The sequence below is a fragment of the Ambystoma mexicanum genome, chromosome 1p (genome assembly GCF_040938575.1).
Source record: "Ambystoma mexicanum isolate Mex_15411 chromosome 1p, UKY_AmexF1_1, whole genome shotgun sequence".
Classification (NCBI taxonomy): Eukaryota; Metazoa; Chordata; class Amphibia; order Caudata; family Ambystomatidae; genus Ambystoma; species Ambystoma mexicanum.
In genome coordinates, this window is record NC_090921.1 from 773,232,464 (window position 1) to 773,251,036 (window position 18,573).

Here is an 18,573-nt window from a genome sequence, read left to right on the forward strand (position 1 = left end):
TAATTGACATGCCTTTTCAGTATTACTGAATCAGTTATTTTAAATAAATCCATTTCCGTAATGACAGATTAGTGCCTAGTTCCAGTGCTTGTTAAGCAGTGGCTGCAGGCAGTGAATGCACTGACCTGTGGAAGCATTGTGCGAACAGCAGTGGTCTCTACAGTCTTCCATTGTATGCAGGTTTTGATTGGTGGGCTCACTAGCCATAATCTATGCTTTTTATACCTTCTCCCTTTTTAGGTGTTCTGCAGTTACTTCAGTCGAGGACATCTCGTAAATTCCTGGCTTGTCGCCTCACACCTGATATGGAAACCAAGCTTCTCTTTATGACTTCTCGGGTAATAAACCAGTCACTGAAATCTGTGTGCATGTATGGAAGCGGTGGGGAGGGAGAAAAATGGATGGTAAGGTAGAATTTGTGGTGGGCTAGTTTATTGTGGAACGGTGACATTTTGCAGTCAATTTGTCAGATTGACTTTGGACTAATTGAATATTGTATGAATGTATGTTGTCATGGTAAGAACAAAATGTTTTCTTGCTTTTTTGTCTAGCTTATTACAAACCTTCTACACATCAAATAAAACAAAACACTCCTCAATTAATACATATAAAGCTTTATATTAAATCCTCACAATTCCTAAAAAAAAATCAATATTCAAACATTATCTAAATGCCTTGTGATTATGGATTAAAAAAAACATTCCATATATAAAAGGCTGCTGTTAATACCACCAAGGAGTCACGCGAGAGCACCATACTCCAAAATTGATCTGATTCTACGTTTTAGGCAGCTCTGAAAAGACCCATAACCTTTCATATAAGCATTTGACCACAAAAGACATTCAGTTAAAATATGCTGATTAGATTCAAACTTAAATCCCCAAAGTCTGCATAGCCTTTCCTCCCAGGATATCTCTGTCCAAGCTGCCATGTTCACATATGTGGGAAGTCAATTTAACCTCAACCTCAGAGCAAGGTCTCATACATCTTAACTCTTAGTAAAAAGCAAGTATGTCTTTGGGATTGAAAAATGAAAACCATGTTGAATATAAACTTTTTAAATTTGTTTTATTTGTTAAATATCCTATTGCTGTACATTTGTCCCAGTCTAGTGCTTGTCGTCTAAACTCTCTAAATGCGACTACCAATTCAATAGGCAGGTCTACTTTAAAATGTACTGCCTCAATGTTAGGCAGAAACCTGTGCAGTTCCCTTAGGGACCACTGCAAAAGGCTTAAGACTACAGGTGTTGGCAGTGGTGTCAAGTATATAATTATTTATTTAAAGACACACTTAGAAACACTCTAGCACTTTTATTGTAAGCAAGTTCAAAAACACATTCACTATTAATATATATACCTCCCTTATTCCTTATTAGACAAGTCTTAGTTAACACCACTTATTTCCAGACAGAGGTGAGCGCTTAACTACAGATGGCACTCCAATAAGTTAAGAAAAAGGGAGGGAAAAGGCAGAAATTAGAAACCGCACACAACACAATACTTTAGAAGCACTCAGCAAGGCAGCAAAGTCAAAATCTACTTGTGAGCAAAATGCTCAGAGGCCAGGCTCCCTCTTGGAGAGAGTAGAACACCAATGCGCCCAAGATCTCACAGTTTAAAAGGCTTGGAGAGTCTTGCAGAGAGTTTAAAAAAGGAATCAGTTCAGTTAGCCAGCCTAGGGCCAACCCAAGTGGTAAGTTGAGGATTTAAGAGACACCCCACACAGACCGTTGCGAGGGAGGCCAGGCAGACACAGTACCTTGAAAGTGGAGAGAATCCTCCAGCGGGGGAGTTGTTCCTGGCAGTGGGTGCAAGTCGCGGCGTCGCCCAGAGGAAGAGATGGTCTTGACGTGGAGGAAAGCTGAAGGTCGTTGCACTGCCAGGGAAGTAACCAGCCGCGGAGTTCTCCGGTAAAAAGGTACTACCCTTTTATTCGCAGTAGTGGAAAAACGTGGTTTCCCGGTTGCCGGGGTGCTTGGCACAGGCAAGGCGGCCACAAGATGATCCGGGAAGGCGAAAAGGCGGGCAAACTGGTTATCCCCACCAGTAAAAGGAAGAAGACTCTTCGGGATGAAGATCTCCTCTGTCGTTGGAAGAAGTGGTGAGTCGGTTCAGCCGGGCTCCACCGGTGGTGTCGTAGTTGCAGGTCGGCTCAGCTTCCCCCTCTTCGGATTCTTTGGTCCTGTGGCGACGTCTGAAGTCCCAGTCCCCAAAGCCCTGCTTTAATGCAGAAAACCCTCATTCATCAGTCCTAGCTGTCACTCAAACATGCTAAGTGGTGAGCCGGGTGGCTCACCACTGGGCCAATCACACAAGAGTGCGACTTGAGTTGCCGTGGCAACTCAGTCCAGGGTGCCTAAACCGCCTCCCACACCCCCTGTGGTACCCAGACAGAGTGGCACCACTTTTGGAGGCTTCTGTGGAGAAGCACGCCAAAAAGTGGAACAAAGGGCTCCACTTGGGTTGGAGTCACAGAAGCGAACACAAACGCCATTTTGGAACCGAGTTCTGGCAAAAATTACCAACCGGTGAATTAATGTTAAATAAACCGGCGGTATGTTTGAGGCTATGTTAAAAAGTATTATCCTCGAACAATGGGAAAATCCCATAGGAATATATTTGCGGTTGAATATAAAAAGTAGTATCCACTGCCACCAGCCAAAACTCGCTCAGGGGGGGACTGGACAGTGCCCCCTCGAATAACAGACCCAGGGGCAATCGAATTGCCCCTACCGGTATGCCCACAATATGATGGTTTGTACTGGTTCTGTTCACAATTTAGGACTAGTAAAGCCAATGGTGACTTTACATGCCCTGGGAGACAGTAGTCCGTCCCAGGGTACGGATTCTATGTTTGGGGGTCACTATGACACCCCCGTGTTACGGCATGGAGGGTGCTGTCTAACACACATACCAAAAACACATGAAGCCCTATGGAGTGAAAGACCCCATAGCCCATAAAACACATACAAAGTCAAAGGATATCTCAAATCATGTCTAAGAGTGGGAGCAAAAGAGTCTCACTCTTAGCAGGAGAAATAAATAAACCCCAAAAATCCAGCAAAGCTGCTGGGGGACTCACTAGGTTTGGGAAATTAGCCTTAACAGAGAATTCTCCCTAACACTCAAAGAAAGCAAGTACTTCGTTTTCAAATCTACTAAATATCTGTGCTTTTTTATTTTTAACTTCATTCTCCGGCATGGGGTCTGGCATTCATTCACATGCTGGTGGTTTCTTGCAGAAGGGATGTGACCTGGCAGTTTTGGCTGGACTGCCCCTTTTGGGGTGGAGCCAAGCCTGATTTGCAGGAAAAGGGGCTACTAAATAACCCCCCCAGTACTTCCACATACTATTGGGAACAGTAGTTCACCCAAGAGAAGGTGTTTAAACCTCAAGAGAAATCCAAAGGACTTCTCTGTGACACCGCACTGACGTTGCTGTGTGTCACCATACAAAGGAAGATGCCTATGGATTTTGTCAGACTACAAAAACAAAGAAAACGGTCAAAAATACCTGATAGAGTGTGAGAAAAAGGTCTCACTTACTCCAGGCTAAAATTAAAAGTCCTTAAGTCCATCAAAAGAGCCGGGGTTCTCCAAGTCTCTATGATTGAAGGGAATTAGCACATAAATGAGAATTCTCCCCAATAATGGCCTGCAGTGATTCATCGACTACCTTTCCAAAGAGATTCTACCCGTCAAACGGCATGTCCAGCACCCTCATCTGAACTTCCTGCCTAAAGTTGGTGGCCTTCAACCAGCCATGACAACAGAGGCAAACCCTGTTCCCCATCTGGCAGAACCCTGTGTACCCAATGTCCAGGGCCACAGTGATGATGTGGTCTGACACCACCTCCCCGTCCTGAAGGATCTCCAACGCCTCAAACTAATTGTCCCCAGGGAGGAATTCCCTTAGCGGGGGCACTCTTGTACCAAAGCTCCCAGTCGTACCTGGCCAGGATCGCTAAAGCGTTAGCTGCCTTGACCGTCATAACCGCCGAATAGATGACCTTTCTACCCACTGTGTCAAACTTCTTCCCCTCGCTGTCCGGGGGAACGGAGGCTGATGACGGGTTGGATGACTTCTTCTGCACAGCCGCCAAGACCACCGAGTCTGGTGATGGCTGTGAATGCAGACACTGGGATGCAGACTCCGGCACCTGGTTTTTCTTCTCCATCCGGTCTTTTTTTCGCTGAGGATGGTTTTTTTTGTAGCGACAGTCCCTCATCCCAGACGTCATCCAGAAGGGGCACCGCCAGAATGGTCTTCCTTTTAACCTCCTGGCATTCATAAAGGAAGCCCTCATTCATCTCCTCTGGCGTGAGATGGAAGAGTTCCGATGCACGGGCAACAATGGAGTGGAATGAACCCACTTCGTATGGGGGAGAAGCCCTTGGAGGCGGAGAGATGTCGCTGTCGGTGTCTGTCGTGGCTGTGTCCATCCCCGTATCCCTCGAGGGGGGGAAGGCACGTGTGGCAGCATAGGGTGCGGCTTCCTTTTCTTTGGCGGTGGTGGGCCCAGTGTCAAAGAGGCCAGTGCCGGTGGTGCCGTCGACATCCTCTTCTGTATCTCCGACACAAGCGTGTGGGGAGTCGAAAGAATGTCCTGTGACAAATCTCTGGGAGGTGTCGGGGGAGTAGGCTTGCTGGGCCCAGCGCCTGTGTCGTCAACCTTTCCCCCTTCTACGGCTATTTCTTACTCGACGTTTCCGTCGTCATCCCCAATGTCATCCGGGAACGTGTGGACGGAAATCATGTCCTCTTCGTCGGAAGAAGAAATATCCGTGCCCTCAATCACTTCCGCATCCCTACCCCTTTTTTGTATCCTGAGGGGTCGGTCTTGAGTTTAGGGACGGCATCCTCTTTTCTGGGGTTTCTTACACTAGTTTGGCCGAAGCCTTCCACCTCGGAGGAAGAGCCACTCTGGCCACCGTCAGGGCACCCTGGACCGGGTCAGTTCCTTTCGCCATGGAAAGGGCGGCTGCCACAAACTCGATAGTTAAAGACGATTTAGCTTGGATCACCTGGGCCTTCACGGGCAGGTTGGACACCTTACCCTGCGGCTTGCCATTCTCCAGTTTCTCCCACAGTTCCCAGGGGTAGCTCACTTCCTCTTCCAGCGATGGCTGGAGATTGGGGCCGATGGAGAAGATGAGCAGTGCTTGGCCTTGTCTTGGGCTCCCACGGATGAATTTAGAAACCCACTCTGACTGGCTGGCATGCCCCTGTGGACCACATGGGGTAGAGGCCTTGGCGTTGAGCCACGCCGCCAATCTGCTGTGCCGATCCTTGATGGTGCGTTTGGTAAAGCCACGACAGATCTCGCAACCCTTCTCTGTGTACGTCGGGTGAAGACAATGGAGGCACTGGTAATGCGTGTCCTCCACAAACACACTGCTCAAACAGCTTGTGCAGAGCTTGAAGAGGGAATCCCAGTCGTCCTTCTCCTCTGACATGGTATGGCATGCGGCGTAGGCCTGATGGCCTTCTGGAATCTTCGGAGAAAAACACTCAACAAATCTACCATTGAGGGGCGATGAAAGAAGCTGACAAACAGATCTGCGTAAGCAGGATGAAACAAAAACAGAGCACATGGGCTTGATCGCCTTATTGGGCCTCATCAGTGAGGAGTAGCTTGGGTCTCTAGCCCCAGCAGGCACAGGACCCACGTCTGGGCATACCCATCCCACTCGGGGTGACAAAGCAAAATAAGAGGTGATGGCTGGAAGGTTTAGAATGAATCTTAACCACTGGCATTGCTCTGGGCAACCCTGCAGACCAGTGTTCTTCGCCTGCCAAGCCATTACAGAAGGGGAAAGACCATACTCAATTCAGGCTTGGCCCCACCCCAAAAGGGGCAGTCCAGCCTGAACTCCTAGGTCACATCCCTTCTGCACGAGACCACAAGCATCCCCAAACATGTTTCAGCCTTATTGGGCCTCAACAGTGAGGAGTAACTGGAGTCTCTAGGCCCAGCAGGCACGGTACCCACGTCTGGGCATACCCGTGCCACTCGGGGTGACAAAGCAAAAACAAAGAGGTGTTGGCTGGAAGGTTTAGAATAAATCTCAACCACTGGCATTGCTCTGGGCATCCCTCCAGACCATCTTTCTTCGCCTACCAAGCCATTATAGAAGGGGAAAGACCATGAAGACTCATGAAGCAGGGCAACCTAAGCCCCTGTCACCTCACCAGAGTACTGGACTCCAGAAGCAAGGAAAGCCCATCAAGTGTCCAAGAACTGCTGTGGTACTATTGACTGGTAGCTGTAACCGCGAAGTGCAGCTGTTTTGGAAATAGCCCATAGCCGCCGCTGACCTTCAAACTGCAGATCTGCAGACATCCTCCCTCTTGTCCCCACGACTGAGACCCAGGAACCCAGGATCAGCAAGACTGCAACCAGAACAGAAGCCAGCTGGTTCCTCTTCTTCCGTCCTAAAATACTGTCTTAACTAAGGGGTACCTACCTCTTGTGTCTGTAGCTTGCTTGTTCTCTTGGGGGACTTGCAGTAGCTACTTTTTGCAGAGTTGATACCAGGTCTGCCCTTCACACGCCAAAGCTTGTGGCCCAACAGTGATTATTTTTACTACAAACTCTCTAAAAACATTGTGCAAGACTTTTGTGCTATCTAAAGGAGTGCCTGAGCTCCATAGACATTGTTCAAAATGACTTTGGCTGTCCTGGCTCCCTGCATACTCTACTAACCTATTGACTTTGGTTCCAACTGTCCCTCATAGGCGGTACATAAGTATAACTTGTATTGCTGGGAACGATCTAATCTAGACTTCATTGGGAGATTGAAAAGTATTCACATGCCCTGAGAATCTATTAACCTTTTCCTTCCCTTACATTTGCCCCAACCTCAGTATTACACAAAGTGATATATTAATGCCAAACATTGTCCTAGTAATTGAAGTCACCTCAGGATATAGGAAGTGTGTGTTGGGCATCCCAAAAGGATGTCTACTTGCTTATCTTAAATCTGAGGAAGTGTTATGAAGTGTTTTTATTGTTGCATATTGCCCTTTTTAAAGTAGGCTTATTAGAAAGATAGTGAGCTAAAGAATCAGGGTAAGGCTCTCGTAACAAGCACAAATGTCTGGCAGAGGGACTCCCAGAACCCCCCCTTGGTAATTTGCATTATTTAACACTGACCGTTAAATAATTATTTTACTAGAAAACCTTAAGTGTTGTTTATATACTTGTAATTGTGAATCTCAGTGTTACCACTCTACAGCTCACATTTACCCCTCTTGAGATAAGTCTGGCTGCTCAGTCACTTTACCAACTTGTCTAGTACAGACCTATACTAATAGGTGGGTTACCTATTACAAAGAGGACAAAGCTGGTGTAGTCTCCCACAATGTTACTGCATCCAATCTTGCCTAATCGCCATCAAGACCGACACAGAGATGGCCCGTGCCCTGGCCTTGCTGCAACAGTACTGTCCGTCCTTTTGTTCCTCAGGAGGGAAGTCGGGCAGCTCATTGAAAGGTGTCGGCGGAGGATCCTCCTTGTATCGACAACCCTCCTCCATTCCACGACCAAGGAAGCTTACAGGGGTCGTTCGAAGGCCTTCAGAGGTGGCCGCCGTCGTCGTCAAGGCTCCCATGGCGGCGCGCCAGGCTCCAAGCATGATTGAACCGGCCAAGACGCCGAGCCCCCACCCCTGCATCCAGTTGGGAGGACGGCTGGGGAACTTCGTCAGCGTGTGGGAAAACATCTCCACTGATGGATGGCCCGACAGGAACAACACATCCCTCAGTTGCGGCTGGAGGTTCGGGCCATGTTGTAGGGGGCGATGGAGCTGGTTCTAAAGCCGCTAGGGGGCTCTGGAGTTTACTCCAGATACTTCTCAGTAAAAAAGACAGGGGGCTGGAAACCTATTCTCGATCTGCAACGACTCAAGTACATCAAGTCCCAAAAATTAAGGATGGTCATGTTGCAGCACATGCTTGGCCAAATGGAGGAGGGAGATTTCCTGTCGTCACTGGATCTAGAAGACACGTACTTCCACGTCCCCATTCACGAAAAACATTGCAAGTTCCTGCGCTTCGTCATACAGCGGAAGCACTACCAGTTCAAGGCCCTTCCCTTCGGACTGAAGTCGGCGCCCATGGTCTTTATGAAGTGCCTGGCACCAGTGGCAGCCCATCTGCGCCTAAAAGGAATAAATGTGTACCCATACATCGACGACTGGCTCATACGGGCCAAGTCGAGGGATATCGCCATCGATCACACGGAGAGGACCGTCTGGCTGCTGACGGATCGGGGGTTCTTTGTATACGATCCGAAGTCCTGCTTGATTCCATCGCAAGATGCTCTGTGCCTGCGGTCCAGGCTCAACATGGTCTCCTGCCTGCCGGCTCCCTCAGAAGACAGAATAGCATCCTTTCTGGGCAAGGTGCGACAGCAATTAGCTCGCACGATCACCACAGTGAGGACCATCAAGTCGCTGCTCGGCATTATGTCCTTGTGTATCTACCTGATTAGACGCTGCAGGTTGCGGATGCAACCTCTTCAGGAGTTTCTGGATGCTCGTTTGATCCAGGTGTCCGGAAGCTTCGCTGACAAGATTGTCCTCGATGCGCTCCAACTCGCCGGGGGTACGGATTTCCAGAGCCCTCCTTACCAGGAGACAATCACCACGGACGCTTCCCTGGAGTGTTTGGGGAGCTCACGCCGGACATCTCCATGCCAGAGGCCTGTAGCTAGTGGAGGAGAGGGACCTCCCCATCAATTTCCTGGAACTGCAGGCAGTTTTTTGGGCCCTCAAGTCCTTCCTCGTATCCCTCAAGGCAAGGTGGTGAGGGTCTTCACGGACAATACCACCACAATGTTCTACATCCGGAAACAGTGGGGTACCAGGTCCCAGCGCTCTCCAGAGAGTTGCAGGATTTGTGGCACTGGTCCATCACCCAGGGCATGTTCCTCATTCCTTTTCACCTGGCGGGAGCAAAGAACAGCATCACAACTCTCTCAGCAGGGAACTGTGCTGTTGCAACGAGTGGGAGCATCGGCTGGATTAAGTGGACAGTCTCTTCCTCAAGTGGGGCAGGCCCTGCATCAATCTGCGACGGCGATGAACTCAAGATGCCAGAGATTCGCCAGCAGGTTCCACCAGCCAAAGAGCATGGGGGACGTGTTCTCCTTCCCGTGGGAAGGCCTGTTCCTGTATGCGTTTCCTCCATTGAGCCTCCTGCTGCGATTCATCTATCGACTCGAAACGGTGCTGGTGCAAGTTGAACTACGTCGCCCCGGCGTGGCTGAGGCAGACCTGGACCTTCTCAGACTATCGACGTCACCACCAGTCAAGCTGCCAGTGGTCGTGGTGCTGCTCACCGGAGGAGGGGCAATCCTGCATCACGACCTAGGGTTGCTGGACCTGAAGGCCTTGCTCCTGAGTTCAGTGGGTAGGAGCTTCCAAAGGACTGCAGGGGAGTCCTTGCCAGGGCCAGATTGTCATCGATCCTTCCATATTTATTGTCCTTGGCCAAGTCTGGGCTGGCTCAAGCTTCCATCAAGGTGCATCAAGGAGCATCTGCCGGCTATCTCCCGCTACACCATCTCTCTGGCACGGTCTTCGCCTTCGTCTCCCTGTCTGGTCAAGGAGTTCCTTAAATGACTGTTCAGATTGTTCCTGCCAGTGAAGGCGCCCGCCCCAGTATGGGATCTCAAAGTGTTTCTGACGAGGCTCATGTGGGCCCCCTTTGATCCTATGCATCAAGCCGCTCTCGAGTACCTTTCGTAGAAGACTGCTTTCCTCGTGGCTATCGCCTCTGCCAGTAGAGTAGGTGAAATCCAGGCCCCATCATGCAAGCAGCCTTATCTGACTTTCCACGATACGGGGGTGGTGCTGCGGCCGCACCCCTCCTTCATGCCGCCATTTCCGTCATAATTGCATCTCGACCAACCTTTGGTGTTGCCTTCGTCGCCGGCTGAAAGGACTTTTCACTTGCTGACTGGCGCGTGCTCTGAAGTTCTATGCGGCTCACATGAGGAGTTTCTGGAAGACATCTCAACTTTTTGTGAACATTGTTCCTGTGAACCATGGAAAGGCCTTGTCCGAGGCTTCCATCTCCAGGTGGCTCTCCGGCTGCATCACTCATTGTCACTGGTTGGCGAATCGACCACTGCCTGGCTGTCCGAGAGCCCATTCCACCAGAACGATCGTTGCGCCGACAGCATTCCTCGCTGGTGTCCCTCTGCTGGACATCTGCAGGGCTGCTACGTGTAGGTCTACGCACACCTTTACAAGATTTTATTGGGTCGTCCAGGATTCCAGAGAGACAAGGGTCAGCCAAGCAGTGCTACGCAACCTGTTCGCTTGAAGGTGAGCTTGGTGAGTAGGTAAGACTAATTGCTTCTGTTGAGGCTTGCCACCGTCTGTGGTTTTGTATGTATGTACTGCTATGTATTCTTTATTCATGAGCATGTGACTGCATGCCAGACCCCATGCTGGAGAAGGAACATGTTACTTACCTGTAACTACTGTTCTCCAGCATGGGTCTGGCATGGATTCACATGCAAACCCTCCCGCCTACCCCTCTGCGGCTCTTCTCTTGGTCCTACTGCCACTTTACGTGCTACCCAATCTGAAGATGGCTGCCCGAGGAGCGGTTTAGGAAGAGGGCAGTCATTGGCTGGGGCAGTATGATCCAGAGCTTAGTGATTGATTTATAGGAGAAAGAAACAGTTTTTTCTTTTACCGAGGATTCCCGGCCTGACGACAGGGAATGTTCAGGAGCATGTGAATCCATGCCAGACCCATGCTGGAGAACAACAGTTACAGGTAAGTAACTTGTTCCTTCTTTGCCATAGCCGAGAAGCAGGTAAGAACAGTTTTTCCTTCTTTTTCCATATTTAACAATTTTAAATAAAAATGTTATTCATTTTCCATCTATTTAAGGGGAACAAATCCAGTTCACAACATATGGCTTCATTTGGCACACATTGAGAAAGCCCTAAAAAAACTCAAATCTTCCCTTCCAGTTGGTGTAACCATTTCACTTTTGTCCAGATATGGCTAAAGTGCATAAAAGGATACCTGGAACTGCTAGATTTAGAAAGTGTAACCATTGCTGGCAGAGAGAAGCATCCTCTGTGAGTCACAAACTACTTAATGGCCCGCATATTTTACTGACAAATCTATGCCTTGGCGCAATGACTGCATCTAGCCCATAAGCAACAGCCCCAGCATGTCCGCTCAGCACTGCTGACTACCGTTACACCTTCTAGCTTTACTAACCTCTCTGGACTAGTACCTGCAACCCCTGCAGATATCCGTTCCCAGTACCCTCTCCCCATGGCCACTAGGGGATATCCCACTCCTATTTTTATCATTATCTACCAACTGGTCTTGCTGCCACTCACTCTCATACTAATATCAAACCACCCATACACACCTCTCTCAACCCCCACGCCCCCCAACTTAAACTGTGGGTTACTATCACTGAGCAACCTTCCTTTCACGTCCTCTACCATGCTCACTCCACCTCACACACACAGCTGGCCCAAGCCTACCACCAGCAGAAATACCAGACTAAGCTCTCGCACTAAAATTCATCCTTACACACAACAGAAACATTTCCTATTCAAACACCTCACCGCCAAAGAACAGCAAACCTCATCCCACATCTCTGCACCACACAACTCGCACGCCCCCACAGCCTGATGCTGCCACTATCAAGGGTGCCCTTATCAATGCAAGATCCCTTATTGCCCACTCCCTAGACATTTCAGACCTCATCACCACAAATAAACTAGACTTTCTGGCAATCAGACACTTGGCTCCACCAAGCTGCTGGCCCTGCCCTCATGCTGGCAGTCCCAGATGAGTACAATATTTTTAGATCAGACCAAACTACCAAGAAAGGTGGCGTGGTGGCCCTTATTGCTAGGAACTCTTTAGCTCTAAGAGTATGCAATACTACCTACCTCCCCTTGGGAGAACTCCTCAATGAAACTTCAACTCTCCCCAGACCGCACCCTCCTCATCCATACCATCTATTGACCACCAGGCCTACTCTCTTCCTTTGAGGACGATCTATCCAACCTCTTCACACAAAACACCAACACTAATTCACAAATCCTCCTTCTTGGCGACCTGAACCTCGGTCTATATGACAACCTAGACACCAATGCACTAACCATCCAAAATATTATCTCTGAACTAGGCTTTTCCCTAAAATAACAGACCCCACGCACAACAAAGACAGCATTCTGGACTGGGTCGCTGAACTAAACTGCAATGCTAATATTCTTGCTAACACCCTATCTGCATGGTCTGACCATGATCTTTGAAATCTCCGATGCCAAACAGCTCACACCTAAAGACTTCCAGGCCCCACCGGCCCTTACAAGGAATAATCGCTTAATCTCACTAGAGCAACTATTGCCATTAATTCAACCATTCCCTCCAGACTTGGATCCATCGTCCATGGTGGAGCCATATAACCAGAACTTTTTAAACGCTCTAGATCATTTAGCCCCGCTCAAACTCAGGAAAGCCAAACCAGCAGCTCACCTTAATGAATGGTTTACCACTGAGCTAAAAACCTTACGCAAAGAGAATCAGAATCCTCCTGGAAAACAAAACAGCCATTATTGAGACAAATAACAATTACAATGATAGAATTGCGAACGCAAAATCTAACACCAAGGAGCACTTTTCCATCCTAAAAGAAATGGAATCGCCCATCTCACCCTCTGACGCCTGCAACAAAGATACCTTCTGGTGCTCCAATATCCAAAAAGCACTTCTGAATAAAATCTCTCTACTTCAAGCTAAAATTGAAGCAAAAAGACTTATCAGCCACCACCAACCCCAATATTCATACTTTAAAATTGACTGATCTAAACCCCCAATCATCCACACACCTCCCAAAACATAGCTTTCGAATTCTCTCAGGTCACTCCAGCAGAGGTCGAAGCCATAATCAAAAGCCTCAAACCATCTAAATGTCAAGGAGATTGCTGCCCAGCACCTATCCTAAAAGAAGGTGCCAAAGAATTTGCACCGATCTCCGCTTTCATAAATGCCTCCTTCGCCTCATGCTCAGTTCCCAAAAGCTTAAAAGATGCCTAGGTTATGCCACTCATCAAAAAACCTAAATTGGAACCGTAACATACCCACTAATTACAGGCCCATAAACACTGCTTTTCCTGCTAAAAATCTTAGGCAAAGCAGCTTATATACAAATCCAGAAACACCTGGAGTCCAACAATCTTAGGTCTAAGATAATCGGGCTTCAGACCAGGACATGGGATAGAAATAGCCCTTCTGGATCTGAAAATCCAAATGGACGAAGCAAAAGACTCCGGCAGCCCGCACTTCTTCTCTTACTTGACCTATCGGCTCTGTTCTATCTAGTCAACCACTGTATCCTCACTAAGCACCTCACCACTTCCGCATCTTTCTCCAGCAAGGCCGCTGCCTGGGTCAACTCCTTCCTAGCGGACAGATCCATGCGGGTCTTTTCCTCCTCCTGCCTCAGCCGATCCCTCCCCCATCACATGCGGAGGCTCTTGCGTCTTCCTGACCCTCTACAACATCTTTACGAAGATTCTGTTCGACTACCTAGTTGATCAAAGCGTCTGTTGTACAAACTATGCGGACGATACGCAAATACTGATTACCTTATCAGGCAACTACCAAGCCGGCTCCCTACTTCTAAATTACATCTACAGTAAAATACAAGCCTGTATGGCCAACCATGGCCTTTGTCTCAACGATGACAAAACTGAGATCCTCCTCATTGGCTCAAAACTGACTCAACAAGCTAGGCCCAAAATAATCTGCATTTACCATTTATGGCAACCACATCAAAGTTGACAAAGAAGCAAAAACTTTAGGCTTTTACCTAGACTCAGCACTAACCCTTCAAAAATAAATCAACGCCACCTCATCCTCCAGGGCCTACACTACTAAACTAATAAATGCCTGCAGACCCTTTCTAAACACAGATGGCTGCCTCACACTAGCAAGTGCCCTCACAATGTCCAAGCTGGGCTATTGCAATACCCTCTACCTAGGTACCAGCAAGAGAAACATGCATAAGTTACAAATAATGCAAAATAATGCCCTGCGAGCAGCCCTCAACATTCCTCGCTCTAATCAGATTTCTCAAACCCGTCGGGATGCCAACTGGCTTCCTATCCTAGACAGGATAACCTTCAGAACGCTGATGATCACACACGAGTACCTCAGCAACTCAGCCCCTAAGTACCTGATGAACAAGTTCTCTAGAAATGAATCCTCCAGACCCACTAGGGCCAACCACTCTCACTGCCTAAACATTCCTAACTTCAAACTTACCAAAGCCGGGGGCTCCAGCTTCCCAGTGCTTGCAACCAAAACATGGAACAAACTACCTGCAGAATTCAGAACCGACCCAGTATTCCTCTCGTTCCGGAACAAAATAAAAACATGGCTCTTCTCACTTTCTAACTGACCACGCTGCTTCATACACCTTTATCCATCTTCCTGCTACCCACTGACACGACCTGAGCTGCATGACCCCTGACTTAACTAATTCTGGTCAAACACAAGATCTCTGGTGCTTTTGCATACTCTGTATTTTATAATGTAAATTGTAAGATATCTTAACTTCTATAATACACTGTCATGTTACCCTTTTGTATATTATGGTCTCATATACTGTATTCTATAACCATGTATCTAAGAAATGCGCCCAGTTACCCCTGGGTTTGGCGCACTATATAAGCAAATAAAACAAATATACGTAATCACGCAATGTGTCTACCGGTAATGTTGACTGAATAGGCACTCCCAAGTATGCATGTTCTTTGACTACTTCCGCCAATCTCCATGTAAAGAACATTCTTTTCTTCTGTTTACCCACAACTATGATCTTGGTTTTTTAGCATTAATTATAAGGCCATTATCCTTGGAATATTGCTCCAGTGCAGTTATGCTTTGCAGCAGACCCACTGCAGTAACTATCCAAGATAACCATGTCATCTGCGTAGGCCAGTCAACGCACCGGACTAACATTTATATTAGGAGGGAAATGATTACAGTACCTAAAATACTGAGGCATATTTGCCACAAACTAATTGTATGGCAAAGGAGCCATAACACATCCCTGCTTAACCCCACGATGTGTTCTAATTACAGAAGTTCTAGTGCCATTTTGATCCAATTTTACACAAACACTCAGGATGGACCTATTACTGCCAGGTTTCGACTTTTTCTCTCAAAGCAATTCCCTTGACACTGAAAGTGTTTGTATAATCCACAAAACATATATAAAGCTTTCGGTCCGTTTTCTCCAAACATTTACGCATCCGGTATAAAAGGACAAATGTATTAAACAAAGTCCCCATTCCTCTTCTGAATCCCGTTTGTTGATGGGATAATATACCTTCCTCTTCAACCCATACATTAAGTTTTTTAAGTAAGCTGATGGATGTTTTTTTAAAATGCTGTCTGGCAGTGTGTTCATCTTATAATTGCTTGGGTTAGAGCATATACCTTTTTTGAATATAGCCACCACTATTGCCTTTTTCCACAACAGCACGATTTTTCCCATTACTGCGATATCATTGAATAGCCTAAACAAAATCTTTGTCCACATTTCTGCTTGTTATTGGATTATAATATTGGGTATCTCATACAGTTCCAGAGCTCTTGAAGGTTTAAGACCCATTATAATTTGCAAGATATCCTCATTATCATACGTAAACCAACTCCATTCATAACTCAACCCCTCACAATCAGTACCCTTATCTCCCAACCCTATTGCAGTTAACCCAACACTTTTGGAGTATAAACCTTTCAAACTTTGCCCACATCATCTCGGAAATCAGGTTGATTTGAAGTGCCTCATAGATACTACGCCATTGAACATTGTTGTGATTGTTTATGGGATCTAACCCAATTTTCTAATCTTAGCCTTCTACCTCGCCACCTCATAAGATGTCCCTCTGCCTGCATTTTTTTATTTCCTAATGAAGGCACGATATTGTTTCCTTTTTTCAGTAATGTGAACATCAAAATTAGTGTTATATACTTTCATCACAGGCTGAATTACTTGCGTTGACCCTCTTATATGCGTCCTTGTCCACTCAATCCCCTGAACCACACTCATGATCACATCCCTTGCCTCCAAACGAGTCCATATTCTCACAACATTCATATACAGATTGATTATACAATTTCACATTATGTTAGGCAGAATTGCATGCAGTACCCTCTGGGTCCAACACATACAATTAGACCTACATGTGTAAGCAAAAACCAACCTTTGGTATAAATCTGTACTACACAGTTTTGTGGTAGTGAGCTGAGCAGCCAGGCTTATCTCAAGAGGGAATGTGAGCTTGACAAGAGGTTACACGGAGGTCTTACAATCACAGTGGTTCAAGTAGACACTTATACTCAAGGTTTCTTGGTAAAACACTTAATAATTTATTATACAATAATTTAGAAAACATTCACTAGAAGGAGGCAACTTAATATTATAAACAAACCCACTTCAATAGCAAACCAACAAGTTTCTTTACAAATTAGGCTCCCCTGAAATAGGAGCAAAATGGCATTTCAGTTACTGTCAATGGGAGCAAAAAGGTACAAGTTAGCAGAATAGATAACAAATACTTTCTTAGGCAGTGCAAATAGTTATAGTTCACTAGCGGACTCGGTATCAGTTCAATAGGCATAAGCCAAAGTCAATGGACTAGTGTCTTTGATAGAAAAAAACAGTTCTCGAAGTAAACGGTAAAGTCTTTGCCAAAGTTCTCAAAAGTAGTTTGTACGAAAAAGAATCATATGTTGGGCCTTAAGCTGATTAGGCCTGTAAGTTGGGAAAGTTCCACGAACTTTCACCGCGAGAGAAGAGTTCTCTCAATCTGGTTGGCACAGTACCTTAGTATGAAGCAAAAGATGCAGCTGAAGACGATGGTTTCTGGCAGTTCCTGCAGATCTCACTGTTCCTGAGCCTCAGTCGTGGGGACAAGGAGGACGACACTGACAAAATGGAGTCACTTCAGTTCGAGTAGCTGTTCATGCACACAAGCTGGTGTCCTTCCCCCTGGTTAATCCTAACCAGCTTAGAAAATGGTATCCAGGTGGCTTACGAGTTGATTTGTTCCACCAACTCAAAGGAAGAAGTTGTCCTTGATGGGGCTTCTCTGTCGAGATGAACTTGGCAATTTTGACCTGCAGCAGGGCTTGACCGGGCAAACTAACGGTCCAGGAGTTGCATCAGCCGTCCTCTTCCAGCTCGTCTTCGGTTCGTTCGTTCCAGTGGTTGACTCTGCTTTCCAGTCCATGAGACTCGCCTTTTAAACAGTTTTGTTCCATTTATTCCAGCCTAGCTGCCACTCGCCCAGCAGGGTGGCTGTCCTTGCCGGACAGTCAGCCAGCCAATCACGCCAGAGTGCATTTGGGTCTCCAAGGAGACTAAGTACAGGGTGTTTTGGGCTCCTCCCTCACTTCCTACCCACCCCAGACACTCAGACACCAGAGGCGGTCTTCAGTCCTGAAGTCTGCCAAAGGAATGGAAACAAAGGGACCAAACCTGGTTTGGCACGCAGAGACAAACACTAGAAGGATCTTTCCAAAAAGAAATGGCGAAAAAAGAAGACCGGGACCCGTTTAAACAAAGGGGCTTAAGGCACCATCTTGAAAAACATGGCTTCTGCGATTTTTAGCTACCGGTGTTCGTGGTGGGGAAAAATCATGGTGGTAGTTCTAAAACCACTGCCACCAGCCATTTCGATAGAAAAGGGTAGCATTTGACTGCTACAGGAGTTTCTAGACACGGGGATACTCGGTAACCTCTCCAGCACTCTATAGGAAGATAGTGTGTGCTTGGTCTAGGATTTAAAAAGACTAGTAGTCAATTTAACCTTACATTCTCTGGGAAACAGTAGTTTATCCCAGAGAAGGTATTTAAACCTTTGGGAAGTCTAAAACGACATCCCTGTGTCATTGCACTGAGGGTGCTGTGTTAACACAAATGAAAATATGCCTTTGGAGTTACCTTAAAACTCCATAATCAAAGAACACCAGTGTAAAACATACATCAAAATTCATGAGAGTGCGGGAAAAAAAGGCTCTCACTTTCCAGGTAAAAAAAACAAGTCCTCAAAATCCAGCAAAGTTGCTTCGGATCTCTAAGCAGAAAGGAATTAGCACATTTATGAGAATTCTCCCGAACACATTACTAGCTGACCATTTAAGCATATTCCCCTGAATATTACGTGATGTTTCACTAAGCATACAGTTTCGCCTAACACTGTGTTCAATCTTGATATTCGATTTTACTGTGGCATGATTGCTACTGTTTGTAAAAACTGTAGAATAATCACTAAATGAGCCCTTCAGTATTCGAAACACATATATATATTTCTGATGTTTGTTAATCTGCTTAGAATCACATGCTGTACATAGGTCCGACATCCAGTGGTCACTGCGGAGTATTGCATTTTGTTTTTCGTAGTCGAAAAGGGACGTCGACAAGGCGTGTCTGAAATACTATCCCTATAGTGACGTGCGTTGTACCCACAATCCTTCACGCGTCGAGGTCCCTCAGATTGTTTTT

General features: G+C 46.8%; 1 protein-coding gene across 2 annotated transcripts in view; it reads left to right on the plus strand.

The window, feature by feature from the left end:
- Positions 1-18,573, plus strand: part of INTS3 (integrator complex subunit 3) — a 1,800,341-nt gene that overhangs the window by 360,663 nt on the left and 1,421,105 nt on the right. For both annotated transcript variants that reach the window (XM_069651244.1, XM_069651252.1), the window contains exon 9: positions 241-338. In XM_069651244.1, coding sequence (XP_069507345.1) covers positions 241-338 — 98 coding nt within the window. The remainder of the gene's footprint in view (positions 1-240; positions 339-18,573) is intronic.